At 33.2% G+C, this 21554-nt stretch overlaps 2 protein-coding genes across 2 annotated transcripts; one reads left to right on the plus strand and one right to left on the minus strand.

Annotated features, from left to right (window-relative positions):
- Positions 1–382: 382 nt before the first annotated feature.
- On the plus strand, positions 383–14083 carry LOC125073550 (uridine 5'-monophosphate synthase-like). Its single transcript, XM_047684411.1, has 3 exons — positions 383–530; positions 13068–13208; positions 13586–14083. The coding sequence occupies exons 2-3, from the start codon at positions 13068–13070 to the stop codon at positions 14081–14083; spliced, it is 639 nt and encodes a 212-aa protein (XP_047540367.1). The 5' UTR covers positions 383–530.
- Positions 14084–15489: 1406 nt separating this feature from the next.
- Positions 15490–20800, minus strand: LOC125073344 (tubulin beta-1 chain). The gene is made up of 2 exons (XM_047684134.1): positions 20644–20800; positions 15490–16929 (listed from the first exon to the last, which is right to left on the minus strand). Exons 1-2 carry the CDS (start codon positions 20698–20700, stop codon positions 15643–15645), a joined length of 1344 nt encoding a protein of 447 aa, XP_047540090.1. The 5' UTR covers positions 20701–20800; the 3' UTR covers positions 15490–15642.
- Positions 20801–21554: the final 754 nt, after the last annotated feature.

Here is a 21554-nt window from a genome sequence, read left to right on the forward strand (position 1 = left end):
TGTATTTTAACTTCACGTTTTGCAATCTCAGGTACTTAAATTGTTTTTTTTTTCTATATGTACTACATATATACCTATGAAAGAGATTAAGGGAGTTTAGAAGTTGACAATGTTAACAGTCTTCGTCCTGCGGCAATTACTTCAAATATGCAACCCCATTGGATTTTGTGAAAGGGAATATAGTGCCTAATGAGGTGACCATCCTGAGTAATAGTCCACACACGAAACCTTTAAGCAGGATCTCGTCACATTCGTCATTTATTTTGCAAAGAATAAAAAAATATATATATCCTCGATTGTCCACATTGATGGTCAACCTACATATAGGTAGACGATTAAAATATATCGCAGACATGTTTACATTACATTATACGATCTCCCCGAGTCCGGACACCTCATTGATTCAAGGTCCTATCCATTGTGCAACTGGAAACAGTGAAGTTTGGGAATCACAAATATAGAACCGATGTAGTTTAAGTGAATGTTTAATTACACGGATTTGTTTCTTGGATTTTTGTATTGCATACGAGGTAAGTTTCTTTTTATTTCTATATATATATTTGTAAGTGAGATGATTTTAATATTTTTATTGAGTAATGTTAGCCAACGTCTAAATAATAATTGTTCATTATAATAAATGTTAATTCTATATGCCTTATTGCACGTTATAAATTAAATGACGTGACAATTGCGAAATCGAAATCCATTACGAAATAAACTTTTAATAAACAACATAAATTTAATAAGAATAATAATTTTATTATGATACGTGCGTATTATTTCATGTAAAAACAGTAGTTAATAGTGTCACATTAATCTTATAATTAAAAACATATTTATTGTTTATCATTATCGAACTTAAAAAGTACATTTAGAAAGTAAATAACTTACGCGCAACTAACAATAGTCCTGATACATATTAAATATCATAAGTATTTTGCAAACAGAATTGCTCATACACGTCGAAGGATCTAGAATGACAATTTACGTACTCATTTATTAGCAGTATATGGCTTTGTTTAATTTTTAAATGGTGCCCTTGACTCATAACTCTAGTCTATTAAAATATGTTTTTAAATTATGATTGTTATTAATAGTTTTTTTTTAGTAATTGTTTAAATTCTGACGTTCAATAACTTGTCTTATTACTGTTATTAGTGGAAACTTGATGAGATTTGACAGTTTTTTCCCGAATCTAAATTTAAAAAAAAAAACAAACAAAACGTCCCATACAAAAAAAAAACGTATTGCTGTGAATGATATTAAATTTTGAATCAGTTTTATTACAGGTGCAAGTGAACGGAATTTTTAATCACGGTTAACATTCACCCCATAGTGTAGAGAGTAGGTCCTTTATATTCCTTACAGCCAGTAGTTAACACTGCCACCAGGACTCAGGAGTCAATAGACGGCTTGTAATTCAAAATTAAATTTTAAATAAATTCCTTTTACTCATATATACGTACAAGGTAGAAGGATCTAGAAAACAAAATTAATTTCTTACGTAAACCTTTGAAATGTTTTCAGATATTGTAATTAGAGATATTAATATCCATAAATAGCCGCATTAAATAACAATAAATAATATCATAGTAATAAAAATATCGATATCAAGCGGATTGTTTGTAATTAATTAATGTAATAATTTACATGCACTCGTATTTGAAGAATAATTACTTTGCAATTTTAGTATAACAAGACAGATAATATAGGCTGTTGGACGAAGCTCCTTCGCTTGTTATGATAATATTTATTTCGAGAAACAAAAAGTTTTCAATATTAAACAATTACCGAAAACATTATATTATAAATGTAATAATTAAAAGTGCGAGTATATCATACTTATAGATTTTTTATGTTTGTGAAATGTTTAAAGTCGACGCATGGTGACACGATATTTTAATGCGTGTAATATTTAAACGGTATTATTATAGTCAATGTCATATCACTTTCTGACATTTAACATTGGTCGTGTTCTGTGGTAAGCTTCGATTTGTTCTTGCGGAGAAGCCCTATTGAGTTCAATTAATTACTAATCAGTAATGATTAAATAGGAATATTCTAAGTGTTTTTTTTTAAACTGTCATTTCCAATATCGATATATCGATGTTTGAATAAACTATAATAACGAATAAATTAGTTGTATACGTAATTAATGTACATATATATTTCATCTTATAAATACTAGATGGCGTTATGTCAAATTGTAGATAATTCTAAATCGCGATGGCAAGATTCGCTAATTATATATTATATTATAGCATTTAGGATTTTTAAAAAGTATGGTTACCAGCGGCACCTAATAGTTTTATTATAGTAAAACATTAGTGTTGTGGAGTTTCCTTAGGATCGACTGAGCTAGTTGTACATTAGTTACGCAATGAATTTTACGAATTATACTAAAATGTTGTGGTAAAGATTTATCTAATTAAAACTTGAATTGATTTATTTACCGTTAAAAGTGTTAGTTTTAACTTAAGTACGATTTACGACGACATATTTAAGACAGTTTTAGCTATAGAAAGCACTTCTCTCAAATTTCCACATCTTAGCCCGTTATTGCGTCAGGTTTGCGGTAAAATATTGATCCAGTGATCAATAACGAATTGAATGAGGTCAAATATTAACATATTTTTTCGTCAATCGATAATGTAAAAATATTTGTTTGTGAACTGGAATAATGTCGCGAGGTAACACTGGAATGCTTCAGCTTTGACCAACGATAATCAACAACAATTTAATATCAAGTTTAAAAATTGTAAGTTTCATAATATAACTATATACAAATAAAAATCGTTAAAATATGTCAATTTTATAAATGTTTTTTTTGGAATTCTATACTATATACTAGACTATTACTATTTACAGATTTGAAGAGTGTGTGGACCACTCTTTTTCTTGATTAACATTATTGTAAAACGTCAGTAAATCGTGAATTTTTGACAAATCTGAATTTTCTCTAAAACGAAAACGTTGAATTATTATCGATCACAAAACGCGTATGTTGTCCATCCTTTATTTTAGGAATAAGTAATATTTGATAAACTTAAATAACGTATAGTAAAATAATAATAATTTTACATGTTTCATATCGTAAGGCTATAATTATTTATTTAACTGATAATAGGTTAACTCACGCTTTTGAAACGATGGCAGCAAGGACATCGACTTTGGACCTTACATTAAATATTTAAAAAAAAAACCCTTGAATTTTGATTGTATTCAATTTATTGAATAGTTACGATCTACGATGAAATCTATGCCTTTAACATTTTAAATTTTTATTAGTTTTTGTTGATTATCGAAAAAGGACCACCAGTCATTCGGTCGGATAAAAATTTAAATAAGTTTTGTAGAAGAACCGGCTTTACTTTCATTTTTCCTTATTACTAAAAGGTTTTTTAAGTTGTTTGACTTTCGAAATCTTACCAATATACTAATAAAAAAAAGGAATGTTTCTGTAAAAGGAAGTAAACTATACAACTGATAAAAGATTTATATCAGAAGATACAAGGTGTTTCGGAAAAGGTTCTAGTATATTATAATCTATGCTAAGTTTCCGGCGGTGTATTTGTATGTGTTATATATGTATATAAGCAAAAGTAGTTTCATTTATAAAAATAACACTTTCATATTTGCCAAAAGTGTAAAAGGATAATAATCAAACCCACAAAAACGCACATAGTACACATTATAAAAATCTTTTATTTATAAGCTTGTAATCATATTGGTAGTTTTCATTGTGAATACAAATAACTATATTTATGAAAAATATATTGCTTAGCTTATAAGGCTATAGATACCGAGGGCTTAAGTCTAAATCCCGGGTCGGGAATTACACCCAAGATTTTACGGGATTTAAAACAACCTAATACCTTATACTTACGTGTGTTCCACTCGCTTGCCTCGAAAAGTGCTTAAAGCCGTTGATCTCTCAAAGTCGTGTTGGATTTTCAGTCCATCGACGACGGATGACGGCTCATTTTTCATTAAAGAGATTAAACCGACATTTACTCTATACTGGGTGGCAGGGCTTTGTGCAAGCCCGTCTGGGTATGTACCGCCCACTCATCAGATATTCTACCGCGAAACAGCAGTACTAGGTAGTACTCAGTAATGTTGTGTTTTTTAGAAATGGTTAATATTTCTTAGCATCATTGTGGTGGCCCACGCGTTCATCCGCCTATCGATATCATAAAAAAAATACTCTTCAGTCGTTCTTAGATAGCTAATAATAATAAGTATTGTAGAGTTGTAATTTGCTCTCTATTGAATGACAGTTCTCTTTTACACCAATCCCAGAACAACGCGTTACAATAAACTCTTGGTAAAATATTTACTATCCAAACTACACAAGGTAGATTGTATTGTAATTAGGGGCATTTGCTTTAATTTTTTTAATATATTCCTATGTGAATAAAGGCGTGAGAAAATCTTCTTTCTTACAAAACATCACAGATATAAGATTTCAATATTCGGCGACGAAAACGAAAACACGTCAATGAAATTAGATTAGTATAAAATTTTAATAATGTCGGATATTACTATAAAAGTCACATTCCGCTAAACATTTATGCATTTTTTTATAAGAACTCGTCTAGTTTGGGCGCCAAAATAGTAACAAATGTCAGATTTGCATAAGCTTGTGCATACCGAGATCGATCGTACCTAATGCTCTGATAAGCCGAAGTGGCTCGATAACCAAAGATTGCGGATGACGATAAGGCTTCACTGAATTTTTAAATGCAAATCATAATTCATCTCGTACTCGATGGTAAAGTAATATAAAATGATACGTTGTGAAGAAATTCAATGTATCGGACGTAAGTCGGCCGCAAGTGTGGTAAAACCGGAAGGTGGAGTGTCGTGAAATAAGCTCCAAAACTTATGCTCAAAAAGTCGGAGGATCTTCGACCATCTGTGATGTTAGTCAAGGAGTGTTTGGCTAAGGCCTTCTCTGGATAATTTTACTGGATTTTTTATTTTTATATAATCATAAATAATTATTAAATGTAATTGGAACGAAGTAATTTTACGCGGCTCACAGTGAGTAATTATTCTCAAACATTATTAATTTATTTCAACAGGTATTTATTATTTAAGATATAATTATTATTGGTGCCCCAAGACAGCTCTCCATTACAAAAAATAAAAGAGATACTTCAATATTTATATCTGTATTATTAATTCGGTATTTGATTAATTTTTCGATATTCTCACGGATTAGTCTAAAACAATGCGACTAAATCTCGACGACAACATAATTTATACAATCCGGTTATATATCAGGTTTATCTAGTTATGAATAGCATTTGGTGTGTGCGTGACCACAGATAACCTACAAAATAATTTAAATTATTTAAATTTAATTTGAAAATGGAATCATAATAATTAAATAAATTATATAATGGACGATTTCATTTGAGATAGCTACAGAGGTTCTTGCCGTTTTTCCTGATAGAATACTCCGAACCGACGGAAAGTTTACATTCAAATGATTTGAAGTAGGTATTTTAAAGACCCGTACGGTAATTATGTATAATTAAGGATTAACATTTGCGATTAGTAGCAGTTCCCCGTGATTTCGGTCACATTATGGTATTAAGCCATTCTAAGCCGATGCCCGGCCTCACAGACACTCCAATTTTATTATATGTATAGTTTTACACAATACAACAATATTACGTAATACAATATAATAATATAGATATTTTTGACAGAAACGATGACAATCATTGTATAGACACGACGAGACGAGACTTCGCAGAGTTAATACGTCCTTCCTGGGACACGGTATTCGTTTCTATAGTAAGATTCCAGAGTTATTTTTCCCTTGTCCTATTAAAAAATTTAAAGTTCTTGTCAAAAAAACATTGATAAAAATTAATCCATATTACTCAATATAGTTTTTTTTATGATATCAGTGGGCGGACGAGCAAATGGGCCACCTGATGGTAAGTGGTCACCACCGCCCATAGATACAACGCCATCTGTAAGAAATATTAACCATTCCTTACATCACCAATACGCCACGAAACTTGGGAACTAAGATGTTACGTCCCTTGTGCCAGTAGTTACACTGGCTCACTGACCCTTCAAACCGAGACACAACAATACTGAGTACTGCTGTTTGGCGGTAGAATATATGATAAGTGGGTGGTACCTACCCAGACAGGCTTGCACAAAGCCCTACCACCAAGTAAAAGAATTTTAATAAGGATAAAAAAGCGTCGATATAGTAAGTATATATTGATTTCTAGGCAGGATATATAAAAAAATATGTGTACTTTACTGACATACTCTATAATTAAAATGGTGGAAAAGAATTACTGAGTTTCTTGCCGGTATTACTGTGTGGCGGAAGATTAATTTCTACACGTGAAAAGACGTCAAATAAATACCAGGACAACATAAGTAGAAGAGATACATAGGATTAATGTATTCACCGCTTTATAGTCTAGACGACACCGCGTGACGTCATACACGCGGGACAGCCAATGCATAGATAAATAAAATATTCTAACACCTCATTACATTGTGAATCCTAAGGAGACATTACATTACATATATTAGCAGCATAAATTTCCCACTGCTGGGCTAAGGCCTCCTCTCCCTCTGAGGAGAAGGTTTGAGCATATTCCACCACGCTGATCCAATGCGGGCTGGTGGAATACAAATGTGGCAGAATTTCGTTGAAATTAAACACATGCAGTTTTCCTTCACCGCCGCGCACGAGATGAATTATAAACACAAATTAAGCACCTGAAACTCAGTGGTGCTTTCCTGGGTTTGAACCCGAAATCATTGTTAAGATGCACGCGACATAGACAGACATAGACAGGAGAAAAACCTCTTATTTTCCCTCTTTTGATGTAAAGAAATATCTTAAGCATGGTTAGTAACTCTTTTACGGGACAATGTATACGTTTTTACAATATGGAAAACGTTTAAAAATATTCAATAGTAAAATTGAAAAGCGTTTTGCGTTAAAGGATATCACAAAACTAATGACTTCTTAGTTGATCGCACTTGCCTTGGGAATGAGATGATCGCCTGCTGAACGAAAATGTGTTTTTTGTTAGTGTATGAAAACAATAATTACGCCGACTGACACAAATACTAGTCCTAATTTAGATTAGATTAAATTTATGAAAAACAAACTTTTTTTCTTTAGTAATTCTCATGTCCGAGTTTGGTTTCGAACCGGTAGTAGATTTTTGACTTTGAATAAGCAAGTGTAAAGTATTTTTTATTTTTACTTTATTAGGGAAACAAACAGTACAAGTCATTCTTAAAGCTAAAGCATAAAAATTAGCACATATACCAGTAAAGTTTCCACTTATAACTAAAAACATAATAAGAGCAGAACAAAATTAATTATAATATCTAATATAATAATAATAAGAAAAAACAAACCTATGAAAAAAGGGCAAATTTGAAAAAAAACAAATAAAAGATCAAGGCTTTATGGTTCTAGCACAAATTTCCTGAAGTTAGCAACTGATTCTGTAAATATATCAATACTGGAAAATTTAGTGTTATATTCTTTACAGACTCTATATATAAAAGAATTTCGTGCATAATTTGACTTTAATAAGGGCAAACTAAACAAAGCCTTATTTCGTGTTCGTATATTAGGACACCTGAATCTTAAGCAATTTAGAAGGTAGGGTGAATCTATGAATTTCCTTATTAATTTAAACAAAAATAATTGATCTCTAAGTGTTCGACGATCAGCATATTTATATTGAATGAAGACTTTTGACTTTGGATTAAGTGTTCTAATTTCAAACCACGACTGACGTGCGACTAATAAATACATGACTCTGTCTTTGGTTAGAGCCTTTGCCTTTCTCATTAAACAATATTTTTTACTATAAATAGAATAATGATTTTTATCGATTTGTACAGTCCTGAATTTGAGAGAAAATTTCCAATAAAAGTTTTAACGTGTATTCAACGTTGGTGATATTGTTATGACAGATGGCAACGTTTAAAACGATAAAAAAGGAAAATGAGGCGTTTTTACTGACAGAAAACTTGATCTAAACAGGGCCGGACCGTGGAGTTTAGGGGATCCTCGGCTAATACTACTTAGCCCCACTAAAGACACACCTGAACGTAGACTTGAATTAAATTAATTGAATGGGTTTGGTTAATTGCAGGACTCGCAGGGCTGCAAACCATACGATCTGCTTAGTTTAATAAAATGATAGACTGTTTCGCATTATCGTCTATTTTTGACTTTGAATTGACTTAGCTGGGGCCCCCTTGAATCCCAAATAGCCATACGGTAGATCCTTTGAATCTTAATATTATTAAATCTCTTAACTCTAAAGAGTTACTTTCCAGTGAAATTTTGAATAGCTTATTCTTTTTAGCATAAGCATAAGCATAAGCAGCCCGTAAATGTCCCACTGCTGGGATAAAGGCCTCCTCTCCCTTTGAGGAGAAGGTTTGGAGCATATTCCACCACGCTGTTCCAATGCGGGTTGGCGGAATACACATGTGGCTGAATTTCGTTGAAATTAGACACATGCAGGTTTCCTCACGATGTTTTCCTTCACCGCCGAGCACGAGATGAATTATAAACACAAGTTAAGCACATGAAATTTCAGTGGTGCCTGCCTGGGTTTGAACCCGAAATCATCGGTTAAGATGCACGCGTTCTAACCACTGGGCCATCTCGACTCATCTTCTTAAAATACAATATTTTTTAAAATTTTTGTGACAAGCTTAAATGAATTTATTAACGGCTTTCTTAGATCTACAAACATCCCAAATACGATAAATCTGTTATATCTATAAATAAATTACATCTCATAGAATATATATACATAATATTAACATACTAAGTAGCTGTTTACATTAAAACTACAAGCTTTCGCGATGGTAAATTCCATAAAAATTGGATTAATATTATTTGCATAAATCCGGCAGCAAATATTTCCCACAACAAAGTTAAAAAACAGTAATTTGTCTATGGGATCATTACAATATATGTATGAGTTTGTCGGATACCTCTATCGTATTTATTACATGTATTCTAGCTACGTGTCCCGGATTCACACGGGTACTGTAAGAATCTATCTATAGTCTATTCCAACCACAAACAAAACAAACAACATTTGTAATCGCATTGATGCGATATAATTGGATGAGAGCTCGAATAATCTATTATATTAATTATGAATTAAAAAAAAAATGCGTTTTGAACATCTACGAATCAGTTATCGGAACTTTGGGAGTAGAAATAAAGTCGTACTAATCAAGAACTGTTCGTAGTGTACACCATTTGCCGCCATACAGCCACCCCATTTGCTAATAGCTCAGCTATATTGCTGAGCTATTAGCAAATGGGGTGGCTTACGTAAATCTAAGGTTTGTTTACCTGAAACCCTTCTTTGATTGAAATATTCTTTACAAATTTTAATTGAAGATCAAACATGAAAAGAAAAATCATTACATTTTTCCGACTAGTTGTTGTTAATTGGTATTCTCGGCTTTTCTCTTCCACAATATGCATGTATTATACATACAAATCTTCCTCTGTAATTACTCTGCTTATTGGTGGAAACCTCATTAAATCCCACTGCGTAGTTTAAAAGATATAAGCGTACAAACATTTACAGCAGGAAACGACTTTATTTAATACTATGTAGAGATTAAGAGATCAATAAGTCTAGAGAATAATAGTGATACTAAATCATATATTGATATGGGTATTTCCAAAGGTATACTTCAAATCAGGAGCATTCAAATTCAGAAGTGTCAAAGCAATGGTTTAAGGGCCGCCTAGCGATATAAAACGTAGCAGGATCGATCCTGACCTCTTAGGCTATGGTCATCCCCACTCCTAACTTGTGTTAAGCTCAATTGGAGGGGTCAATAAGAACGTCAGCAATTCCTTGCTACTATTAGAAAAATCTTCCTAGATTTGCAGAACAGAGCTTGGTCAATACTGTGATCCTAATCTAATTATAACCGGTTTGTCACGTGACCTCTTCGACATTGACCTGATCCTGATTAGAATTAATCTTATCATAAGCACAACTATTACAAGATGTTTCTATGTAAGTAATTGATTACAAGATTACGTCCTGTTTTATTATTATAATGCGACATTATTATTGTTTATATTTTTTCAATAAGATATGTTGCCAGACAGGAAAATGGTCGACTTAATGGTCGAAGACGAAGCTGTCAACGGAACTTTGGTAGAAAAATTAAAGTGGATATAAGTACTTAAGTAAAATTGTGTTGTATTATAAATAAAGATATATTAATCATAAACTCTTAGTAGTGCACAATAGAGCTGATGTATTAGAAAATCGCATGAAATAAGTAAACTTAAGGTTTGTTTTCTCCTGTTACTCGACTGCATAGAGTCAGTAACTCTTTTGTGGGGCAATGTATACGCTTCTACAACAGGATCCCAGAAAGCGTTCAAAATGCTTCTGTTGCCAAATTTAAAAAAAAATGTTAAGGAACGCTTGTGTGCTAAAGGTTACTATACAATTAGTGAGATTATGTTTGATAGCACACCTTGGGAATGAAACGATCGCCTCCTGGCTGTTTCTATTAATATACAATTATGTAAATAATTAGTTTGACGAAAAAAAAGAGACCCGCTGAGTTTCTTTCGCCGGTTCTTCTCAGGTCAGGGTGTTCCTTTTCCGAACCGGTGGTAGTGTTTAATTTGACCATCAATAAGAAAGTGTAATGATTCTATATTGAATAAAGGAATTTGAGTTTGAGTTTGAGTTTAAATTCAACCCTTTTTCAATTTAAATGGGCTTTAGTAAGTTAGAACTTGGGAAATAAGATTGTTATATAAGGACTTGTTAAGTCCCTTGTGCCTTTACTTACACTGGCAAACTCACCCTCTCAACAACAATAAGCAGTGTTTGGCGGTAGACTATTGATAAGTGTGTACCATCTACCCAGCTGGTAGAGTTTGCTCAAAGGCTTACCAACATTATATTTTTTACTATGATTGTACGCTGTTACTATGGGAAAACTAATTTTTTTTTTACCGCAAGCGTAAATTGATTCCAGCGGTTTGCCAGCGAATGTAATAGAATGACTTTTGTGCACTGAGGATAACTGTAGCGATATATTTTGTTATTACAACACAACCTTAAGAAATGATACTTGAGGGTTATTTATTTTTAAATTTCATAATATTCGAAATTATTTTAGGGTAATTGTCTGAATAACATTATGCCCTAGCGTAGTTTTTTTTTTTTTTTGAGAAATATCGTTGTATTACGAGGACTTAAATATTGAGCACAAATGCGGGCAAACTCCACTAAATGTTCTGCTTAATTTGTTTTTATATTTCATCTAGGAAAAATCATAAAGGAAAATATTCCTTTACCGTAAGAACGAGACGTTAGGAAACCTGTATGTGTCGGATAAATCTATCACGTGGATCCAAACAACAGTGGTGGCGTGGTGGAGAATGTTACAAAACTTCAAAGAATAATTTTAATCAATTTAGTGTCTTGAAATAATTGTAAAATTATAAATAAAGGTATATTAATCATAAACTCTTAGTAGTGCACAACATAGCTAAGTTATTAGCAAGTCGTATGAAATATGTAAATCTAAGATTTGTCTATCTTTTTTCCTACTTTCATTGGAATAGGCTATATAAGCGCTTGTACAAAGCTATCATCGGTTCAAATTGTAGATTCTACCCCAAGAAACTCAGTAGTTACTCTTTCAAAAGTCAACAAGTATGTATTAGCGCCACGTTTTATTATCATCTATAAAAGTCTCGTATTTAAATATATGCCTTATTTATTCATATATTTTCAATAAATTGGAATATATGCATCAGAAAAGTAATAAATATTATCGGAATTTATTAAAGAAAACTAATAAAATAAATAACTTGCCCCAAGAAGGATTTATTGACTTGGCGGAGTCGGAAACGTTACGTTAAAAACTTATCCTTACGTGTTCATAAAATGTATCACTGATTCTATCAAAGTGATCAGTGTCACTGAGAATATACACAAGAATCTTACTGAGATTCTTGTGTATTTTCTCAGTGACAGTTACTCTTTTCCTCCAATCTACATAGATATTTTAACAAAATAGGTGAAAAATTAGTGTTTTCTGTTTTCGACCACGGAGTTTAACTTAGTATTACCATTTTACAGAAGATGGCGTGCGAGTTTTTATAATACATACCGAACGAATGTTGTTTTATAGTAATTCTGTGACATATCGATTTTTATTCGAATTCATTGTTAATTTTTGTCCAAATAACTAATATTTGTTTTTGTCGTCACACACGTGTCATATTCACTGACTATACTAATATTTTATATGCGAAAGTGACTCTATCTATTACCTTACGCTTAAACCGCTGAACCCCTTCAGATTTAAACAGACATTTGGTATCGCGATAGTTTGAGTCCCAGGGAAGAACAAGGAAGTAAAAATTGGGTGACGGTTTGTGTGCTACAGATATTTTTTTTATATATTTTTAATATAGTTATACCGTTAAGTCTTGATTGAAAAAAAACCTTTATTGTCAGAAAGTAAAACAGCCAGTTTCGTTACTGGTCTCTACACTAAGGTAGCTGTATCGTAGGAATAGGACGAAAATCAACACGAAACAAGCTTTTCACTTTTACTTAAATAGTTATTAATAAAACATAATACATTATTAAAAAAAATAACATTTTATACACTTATCTAATTATCAAACCATAATCTTGAAAGGCAAACCCCTTCTTAAATGTTTTAAATCTTATTGTACATTTATATTTATACTAACATTATAAAAGCAAATGTAACTCCGTCTATCTGTCTGCTACGTTTCATTGCTAACCTACTTATCCAATTTGATGCAATTTGGTATGTGGACCTTGAACCTAGGGAAACTAACTAAAGTCCTAAAACTTTCGAACGCATCTAACACTAGGTATCTTATTTACTACTTCTCTGGCGGTTAGCAAATTTAACTTTGCTTTAAGTTTCCGGGAAATTGTATAAGTATGCAAAATATTAGACACTTTTTATTAATTTCAAAGTTTTGTTTTGTTGTCTAGATGGTTTGCATGCTGAAAGAGTTGGCGGTGCAGCTGTTTGATGTAGGAGCAGTGCGTCTTGGTGACATCGAAGCAAAAGTCGGACGCAGGACGCCGATATACTTCGACCTGAGAGTCGTTGTATCTCATCCAAAGATTATGGTAACTATGTACTAACATATTTTTTTTCGCTAACAGAATAACTTAAATGCTACATAATTATAATTATATTAAAATAATTTTAATACTATACTCAGACTAAAAGTACATCTTTATAACTTAAAAATGCTCATTGTATAAGGCTTTGACTTTTTACCGACCCTTAACCTCATTTTTATGAGTAAAATTAATACTTAGCAAAAGAGAAATTTTTGTTTTAGTCAATTCTAAAGAGAATTCAATCTTAAATATTTATTATTTAAAATAAATATAACACTGTCATGTAATGGGAAAACCTATTTGAGTACACGTAATTAAAATCTACTTTTTAAAAGGAAAATGTAATAATAATTTTTGTAACCTTTTTTTTTAAATTCCAGATGGCAATCGCACGACACTTACAAATCTTAGCTTCGGAAATAAACCACGATATCCTGTGCGGCGTGCCCTATGCCGCACTTCCTTTCGCTGCTGTTATGTCCGTCAATACAAATACTCCCATGATTATGAAAAGGAAAGAAACAAAACTTTATGCAACGAAGAAAATTCTCGAAGGAGTTTTTGAGCAAAATCAAAACTGCCTCGTAGTTGAAGATGTAGTGACATCTGGCGGCAGCTTGTTAGAAACTGTTCATACTCTTCGCAAAGAGGGATTATCTGTGACCGACGCCGTAATAGTTCTTGAGAGGGAGCAAGGTGGCGCTAGTGTACTCAAAGCAAATGGCGTCGACGTGAAATCAATATTTACGATGTCTGAATTAGTAAAAATACTCCGAGATGCCGGCAGGATAAGCGATGAAACAGTTGAAATTGTATCTGATCACATAAAAGAATGCCAATTTGGTATGAAAGATAACTTTGAACATATTATACAATAATTTTAACCTTAAACCTAGTGCTAGGCGCTAGATTATGGAATATAACCTACAGAACTAATAGTTATGATATAAGTTTATACTTTATAAAAAAATATTAATAAATAATAATCATACTATGTACTTATTGCATTGTCATCTTATTTAATATATTTCACCAGTAATTAGACTAAGAACTAGCAATAGTTGTTATATTGTAAAATACAATTTAGCTATTAGTAACCGTCTAATAACTATATTACAAACTTCATTTAGTAGTAAGTAGGTAATTATTTTTGGATAGCAGGTACTTTAGTCTTAGACTATTTATATATAGATAGACTCAAAGCTGAGAGTGTGTAGATAAAAAAATAGCGAACAACTATTGGCCACTAAATACACATTCGCTAGTATAATAGACAAGTCTCGCAAGTGTCAAACGTAGTTTTCACACACTTAGATAATAAAGTTGTGTTTTGCGTCAATATCTAGACATAAGTAATCTGAGACTATAGTAAAATATTTTGTTTTTTAAGATTAATAAATAAAAACTTTCATCGTCAATTTATTTCTTTATGTTAAAGCTAATTATCCAGTTCATAACTGTTATGTAAATTTCGAGTCTGTATCTACTGAAGCCACATGATTCAATTTCCTCAGGAAATGCGAGAATTATAATATCCGCTTCATAGTAATACTAATTCATATTCATAACGCGATTCTGTCGAGACAATTAATTTATACTTTATATTCAATTATGATAATCCTGTATGAAACTACCAACCAGTAAATGAAAATTAAATTTTGTCTCGATTATTATTTTTGTGTAATGAGATTAAAAGAAACTTAAAATGCATGTAAAATACTTGTATCCATACGACCCAGGCATATGCTAATTTTTTTATGAGACTGGTGGTTTCAAGTTAAAAAATCTATAAAATTACACTACAGAATCAACTCAGGTTAGAATTTTTATTTAAGATGTTTTATAGTTTATGTAATGTTATTATAAATAAAAAATATATTTCAAAATTAATATTTTTATTGCAATTATAGACAATTAATAATGAAATAAAACAACACAATAAAATCATTGTAGTTTATTTATTCACCAGCTGGAATATAATAATTAAAAACTTTGATCGACTTCGAAAAATTGTACGATATTATTATTAGCTTTTAATTGCCAAAAAGCCAACGTTAACTCAATCACACTGGTTACAAAGATTAAAAATTAACTTAGGTATTAAAAAAATCAAGTTCAGCCTTATCAAACAAAAGATCTTCTTTTGTGTCATCAGTGTATTCACAGCACCGCAGAGGTGTAAGTGAAGGGGTCACGTCGTAAGGGGTTTAACTGTTTATCGTAATAAACATTCCAGAGAGCGCCCTTCCCGCCAAGAAAACACTGGGAATGTAAATACTATAACGCAACATCAGAATGTCCTCTATTTAAGGACGAGGGAACTACATCCAGAACTGTTAGAAAGTTGTATAAAACTACAGAAGCAAAATGCGATAGTCCAGACGAGGACAAGGAAAGGTTGGTAAGTGTGAAGGAGATGCGAGGGAGTAGTAGTAGTTTAGTTCTCCTCGATCTCTTGCTCTTGCTCCTCGTCGAACTCCGCGTCCTCGTCGGCGGTCGCCTCCTGGTACTGTTGGTATTCCGAGACCAGATCGTTCATGTTGCTCTCGGCCTCGGTGAACTCCATCTCGTCCATGCCCTCGCCGGTGTACCAATGCAAGAAAGCCTTACGCCTGAACATAGCGGTGAACTGTTCGGAGATGCGCTTGAACAGCTCTTGGATGGCGGTGGAGTTGCCGATGAAGGTGGCGGCCATCTTAAGACCACGGGGCGGGATATCGCACACGGCGGTCTTGACGTTGTTGGGGATCCATTCGACGAAGTATGACGAGTTCTTGTTTTGGATGTTGAGCATCTGCTCGTCGACTTCCTTCATGGACATGCGACCACGGAAGATGGCGGCGACGGTGAGGTAACGGCCGTGACGTGGGTCGCAAGCCGCCATCATGTTCTTGGCGTCGAACATCTGTTGCGTGAGTTCGGGCACGGTGAGTGCACGGTATTGCTGGCTGCCACGAGACGTCAGCGGGGCGAAACCGGGCATGAAGAAGTGGAGACGTGGGAACGGCACCATGTTCACGGCCAGTTTGCGGAGATCCGCATTCAGCTGACCGGGGAACCTGAGACAGGTTGTAACTCCGGACATGGTGAGCGACACCAGGTGGTTGAGGTCGCCGTACGTGGGTGTGGACAATTTCAGCGTGCGGAAGCAGATGTCGTAGAGAGCCTCGTTGTCGATACAGTAGGTTTCGTCTGTGTTTTCTACTAATTGATGGACTGAAAGCGTGGCGTTGTAAGGTTCGACTACTGTATCTGACACTTTAGGCGAGGGTACAACTGAATATGTGTTCATGATTCTGTCGGGATATTCTTCTCTGATTTTGGAGATAAGGAGTGTGCCCATACCGGATCCAGTACCGCCGCCGAGTGAGTGTGTGAGTTGGAAACCTTGGAGACAATCACAAGATTCTGCTTCCTTACGTACGACGTCTAAGACTGAGTCAACGAGTTCCGCACCCTCGGTGTAATGTCCCTTAGCCCAGTTGTTACCGGCACCGGATTGACCGAACACGAAGTTGTCCGGGCGGAAGATCTGTCCAAAAGGTCCTGAGCGGACAGAGTCCATGGTGCCGGGTTCCAAGTCGACAAGGATGGCGCGGGGCACATACTTGCCACCGGAGGCCTCATTGTAGTAAACGTTGATGCGCTCCAGCTGCAGGTCCGAGTCACCATGGTAGGCGCCGGTGGGGTCGATGCCATGCTCGTCGGAGATGATCTCCCAGAACTAAAAGAAAAAAAAAATGTTATTTACATCTTTTATTAACTGCAAGTTTACAGGATGTAATTTATTTATTAAAACATTCACTTGACATTCATTTTTAATCACACACTTTGTCTACTGTTATGACGATACGTTACGCAAATAATGAATCAGCAATAGCGTCGCCTAGGTAACAGGGTTCGTAAAACAGACCTTCCTTGCATGGTTGAATTGCAATACAATATTCACGCGGACGTTCTAGTTCTAAATTATATCGATCTAATACAGAACTGTTTTAATATGTATAGATAAAAAAAGTCGTTACACAAAGCCGCCGCCTTATAAGCGGTGAACGTAAACCAAGTACGGTGCATAAATTTATTTACCTAGACTTTTGTCTGCCCATATAAGCACGAGGTTATCAGTAGGCGTTACGGAATATTTTAAAGAGAAAAATAATACTCATTTATATTTTACATATTTATGTATGGAACAAATTTTCTCTTTGATAAATCATTCATAACAGCGAGTCATCGTTTTTGACATAGAATATATTCAACGTCGAGATATTCTAGCGATAGCATCAGTAAACACATCTATGGGAAGAAGATTAAGATCATTACCACGGTAAGAGGTAATTGAAAATTTAGAAAGGTGGGTGGATTATTATATCGTGACAATGGAAGTGAATTCTGAATTAAAACTTCTGTTAAATAAAGAAGAATAAATTTGAAAGTCATCACTCAAGTGTTGCCTTATAGAAATTACATTAAAAACCGCAATCAACTATTTCTTAGCGGCCAAATGTTAACTGTATTCATTTTATCGCCATCTCAATCATGAGTCATGACTCATAATAACATAAATGGTAAGATAACTCCCACGATTTTGGCTGAACGTGATTGACTTTGACCAATAATTATTCACTTTTATATAAAAACATAAAAATCGTATCGAGCGAGTTAAATGCGTTATTTGACGATTTAATTTTATGTACTTGATCTTCTTCATTTGATTTTTGTCAATATTTAAAATTACGGTAATTTTAATCTGTGCCGTAACAGTGACGGCATTTTAATACTGCAATGCTTCCATTGTTTTTAAGCTTGACTAATTTTAAATTGCTATCAAGCACTTCAGTTGTGATTAACGTAATTTTGCTACTTTTCTTATCATGACTTTATTTATTTCTAATAATAGTAGATAAAAGTGAACACGTTGAAGCGTTTATAAATAAAATAGTTTAATCACAAATTGAAGAAACTCGTCCTATGTTAGAGTTGAAGAAATAAAAATAGTAATTATTTAATTAAAATTTTAAAGTCAGACATTTTTTGCAATTCATTTTGCTTGTATGTAAATGCGTTTATTAGCTTTCAAACGAAGTTTTGGTATTATATTAACACATATTAGGAAAGTGTTAAAGTGAATTCTGATATCATCAGCTGTTTCCGACCGGATTATTGGATGCGAGCCAAACTGGAGAGCTATCTCATCGACACGAGAGGGTCAAGTATTTTATGGTTAGTGAAGTATAAAGTTGTATTTTATTCATTTATTTATTATTAACTTCTACCCGTGACATCGTTCTATGCAGTTTGTTTAGATAACAATATGCTTTGTCATTCGGCGATAAACACCTTCAAGTAGGGACTAGTCAGTTGTAGAATCGTTATGAAATAATATTTCATGTATAAGAAGAAATGAAAATACTTTCGAATGCTTTCTCTTTTTAAATACAAATTTCTTTTGTATTGATTTTTGGTGGTTCTCGTTTTTAAAATATGTATTCTCAACTGACACAAGGAATTTAACTCAATTCTTGTGATTTATGACCTAAAGACTTATTCTCACCCTTTTACTTTGTAATGTGAAGTACCAAAGTAGGTCAGCTTTCGATCGAAATAGTGTATTTTCTACGGACGCGCACTAAGTCTTGGTGTACGCAGCTGTGCACATATCTACGCAACCGCTTCCTTTAAATCGTTAATTTATAATGACTGAACAATTTATTCAATTATAGAAATATTGCATTTATTCATTGATTGTCAATGCGAGAAAAAAAAAACGAAAGACTAATTTGAACTAGACAGTTTATTCAGTTTTTATCCGTGATATTCACATTAATAACCGTTGCTCGTTTTCAGATTTGATTTGGTGGTATCACGACCAAGTTTTGAAGAATTGCATTTAAAATATAAATTGTATATATAATTGTTAAATTATTCAATATCTTAATTTAATCGATATGTCTACTGACTAGGCATACCGTATATAGAATTCACCGATTATAAAAGCCACATTCCTTATAAATGGGTCATCGTTCCTTTTTCGTACTAACACGTACATATACCAAGAATAGCAAGTATTACTATATTCTATATGACTAATATGCGACAGTATAATCGTATGACCGCTTCAGGTTTTCAAAAACAGGATAAATCGACGGAAAACTTTTTGAAAATAGAACATAATTCAAATAATATTAATATAGATTGTAAATAATCTTGTAATATTAAAACATTTATATATGGATTAATAAATTCGTCTTAAATTGTTAATTAAAAAAACAGCGAAAACAGTACAGGATGCTCTGTAGAGTGTATTTTCTTTATCAGTTAAGTATGCAGGACACTAAAATGTTGCAAGTGTCATGAAAAATCAGATCGATTGGCGGTCTTAGTCTATATATAAAATATTTTGAAATAAACATTTTGATGCTTTCATAACTTCCTAACGATAGTTATTTTAGCCAACGCGGAAGATCGAACGCGGTCAACGAACTATACCTGGACATGCGCGCTCTTCCTATCTGGCAATTATGCTAATCGATTTTTTACGAAACATATTTCTAGACTAACAATTTTAATTCACGGCGAAAAGCACACCAAATATAATAAAAACACCGCTATTAAAACGCGGCTGTGTTATAAAAAAAGGAAATGATCTATAATAACGTTTTTTTTACGTTATAAAAAACCATGCCATATGGCGCTAATGCTCAGCCTGTATTTTAAAATTCGAACGTTACGAATAACGCCTTCCGATTGGTCGCCCTTTATCAGCAGGACGCGGATAACCTTGAGTGGGATTCAAAGTATGCGTGCCCCTCATAACGGTTTTTTGTACGAGTTAATAAAAAGAAATAGGTAGGTAACGGATGGAATGTTTTATAATCTCACTGATAATTTATATCTTGATGATAATAATAATATTATTGTATATTTCATATCAAACAAACATCGAATGATAACGCTTCGTCAGAATCTATATTTAAAATTTGCATATATTTTTTACGAAGTCGTAGCAAGTATGAACGTACGTGAAATGGCCGGCGAATGACGAAGAAACACGTGGATTAATCGGTCCATTCGCAGTATATGAGAACTTTTAAGTATCTAGATTCCCGATATTGCGCAATGGTTGCAACTCGAAAAAAAAAAAGATAACTCTAATGTGTTTGAGGGATTAGTCATGGAATTACAAGACAAAAGAATTGGGGCATGCGCAAAATTAATTAATCGAAAAACGACCACACCCATTTTTCATGAGTTAGAATATAATTTTCAGTATGAGTAAGTGATAATTATTATCTCGATCCCAAAACATTTAAAATACTATGCGGTCAAGCAACTTTTTCTCCGTGACTGCGAGGCGACAGAGGCGTCACAAAATGCCGGCCGCGCGTACCCCGACGTAAACTCGGTAGAAAAAAAACAAAAGAATAACGAAAATTACCTTAGCGCCAATCTGGTTACCGCACTGACCGGCTTGGATGTGCACGATTTCCCTCATTTTGTAGAATGTGAACTTAATAAATTACTTAACACTAAATATTTCTGCTCCGCACGCACCACGTACTTTCGTGGTTGCTTGAAGAATAGTCGACTTTCGTTCCGACCCGAGCTATCCACGAAGGCATTCGACTAGTGCCGAACCAAAGCTCGTCGGCTATCGATAAGTTTTGCCGCATTGCGACATCACACATTTATTTATGCATATGTTTTTTTAAATTAAAATATTTTGGTTTGTACGTAAATAAAGTTATTCATTATAATTTAACTATTTTGATACAGTCATAAAGTTCATAAATCTGTAAAAAAACCAATGCTTTAACTTTAAGTTACTAAACGTTGGTTGATAACTATTCTATGCATGTAAGAAAAGTCAATTGTACAATAAATACTGAAATTAGAACTAACAATTTAAAATAAGGATGTACATTTTCGTATCATAAATACCTAGTAATAATATATTAAAATGCCTATTAATACCCCCACTGCTCGGCTATCTTTTGTTGCGCTTTTAATTCAGTTTGTTACCAGTGAATTGGTTTTAAAAAATAATCCACATTACTTGAAAGAAAAGTCTGACAACGTTACTATGAAAATTTTTAATTGGTATTGAATAATTTTAAAATATTGTGTTGATTAGTAGATAGAGTGAAACAAATATAGTCTATTTTAAATTGAATTAAATTGAAAACTTTGAATTATTGCATGAATAAATTTATGAGTAAATTAATTTATTTTATCCATGGATATCATCATCACGGCAGCTGATATTTATGTTTAAAAAGGTAGATCTGATAACCTGAAGGCCATCAATTCTCACTTAGATATATAATATAGTATTTTCTTAAATATATA

This window comes from Vanessa atalanta, chromosome 24 (assembly GCF_905147765.1).
Source record: "Vanessa atalanta chromosome 24, ilVanAtal1.2, whole genome shotgun sequence".
Lineage (NCBI taxonomy): Eukaryota > Metazoa > Arthropoda > Insecta > Lepidoptera > Nymphalidae > Vanessa > Vanessa atalanta.

Excerpts from the sequence above, each read along its gene's own strand:
- LOC125073550 (XM_047684411.1), top strand. The coding sequence starts at position 13,068 with ATGGTTTGCATGCTGAAAGAGTTGGCGGTGCAGCTGTTTGATGTAGGA. Across the intron at positions 13,209-13,585 it reads TATCTCATCCAAAGATTATG|ATGGCAATCGCACGACACTT; the intron begins GTAACTATGTAC and ends TTTAAATTCCAG.
- LOC125073344 (XM_047684134.1), bottom strand. The coding sequence starts at position 20,700 with ATGAGGGAAATCGTGCACATCCAAGCCGGTCAGTGCGGTAACCAGATT. Across the intron at positions 16,930-20,643 it reads GTAACCAGATTGGCGCTAAG|TTCTGGGAGATCATCTCCGA; the intron begins GTAATTTTCGTT and ends TTTTTCTTTTAG.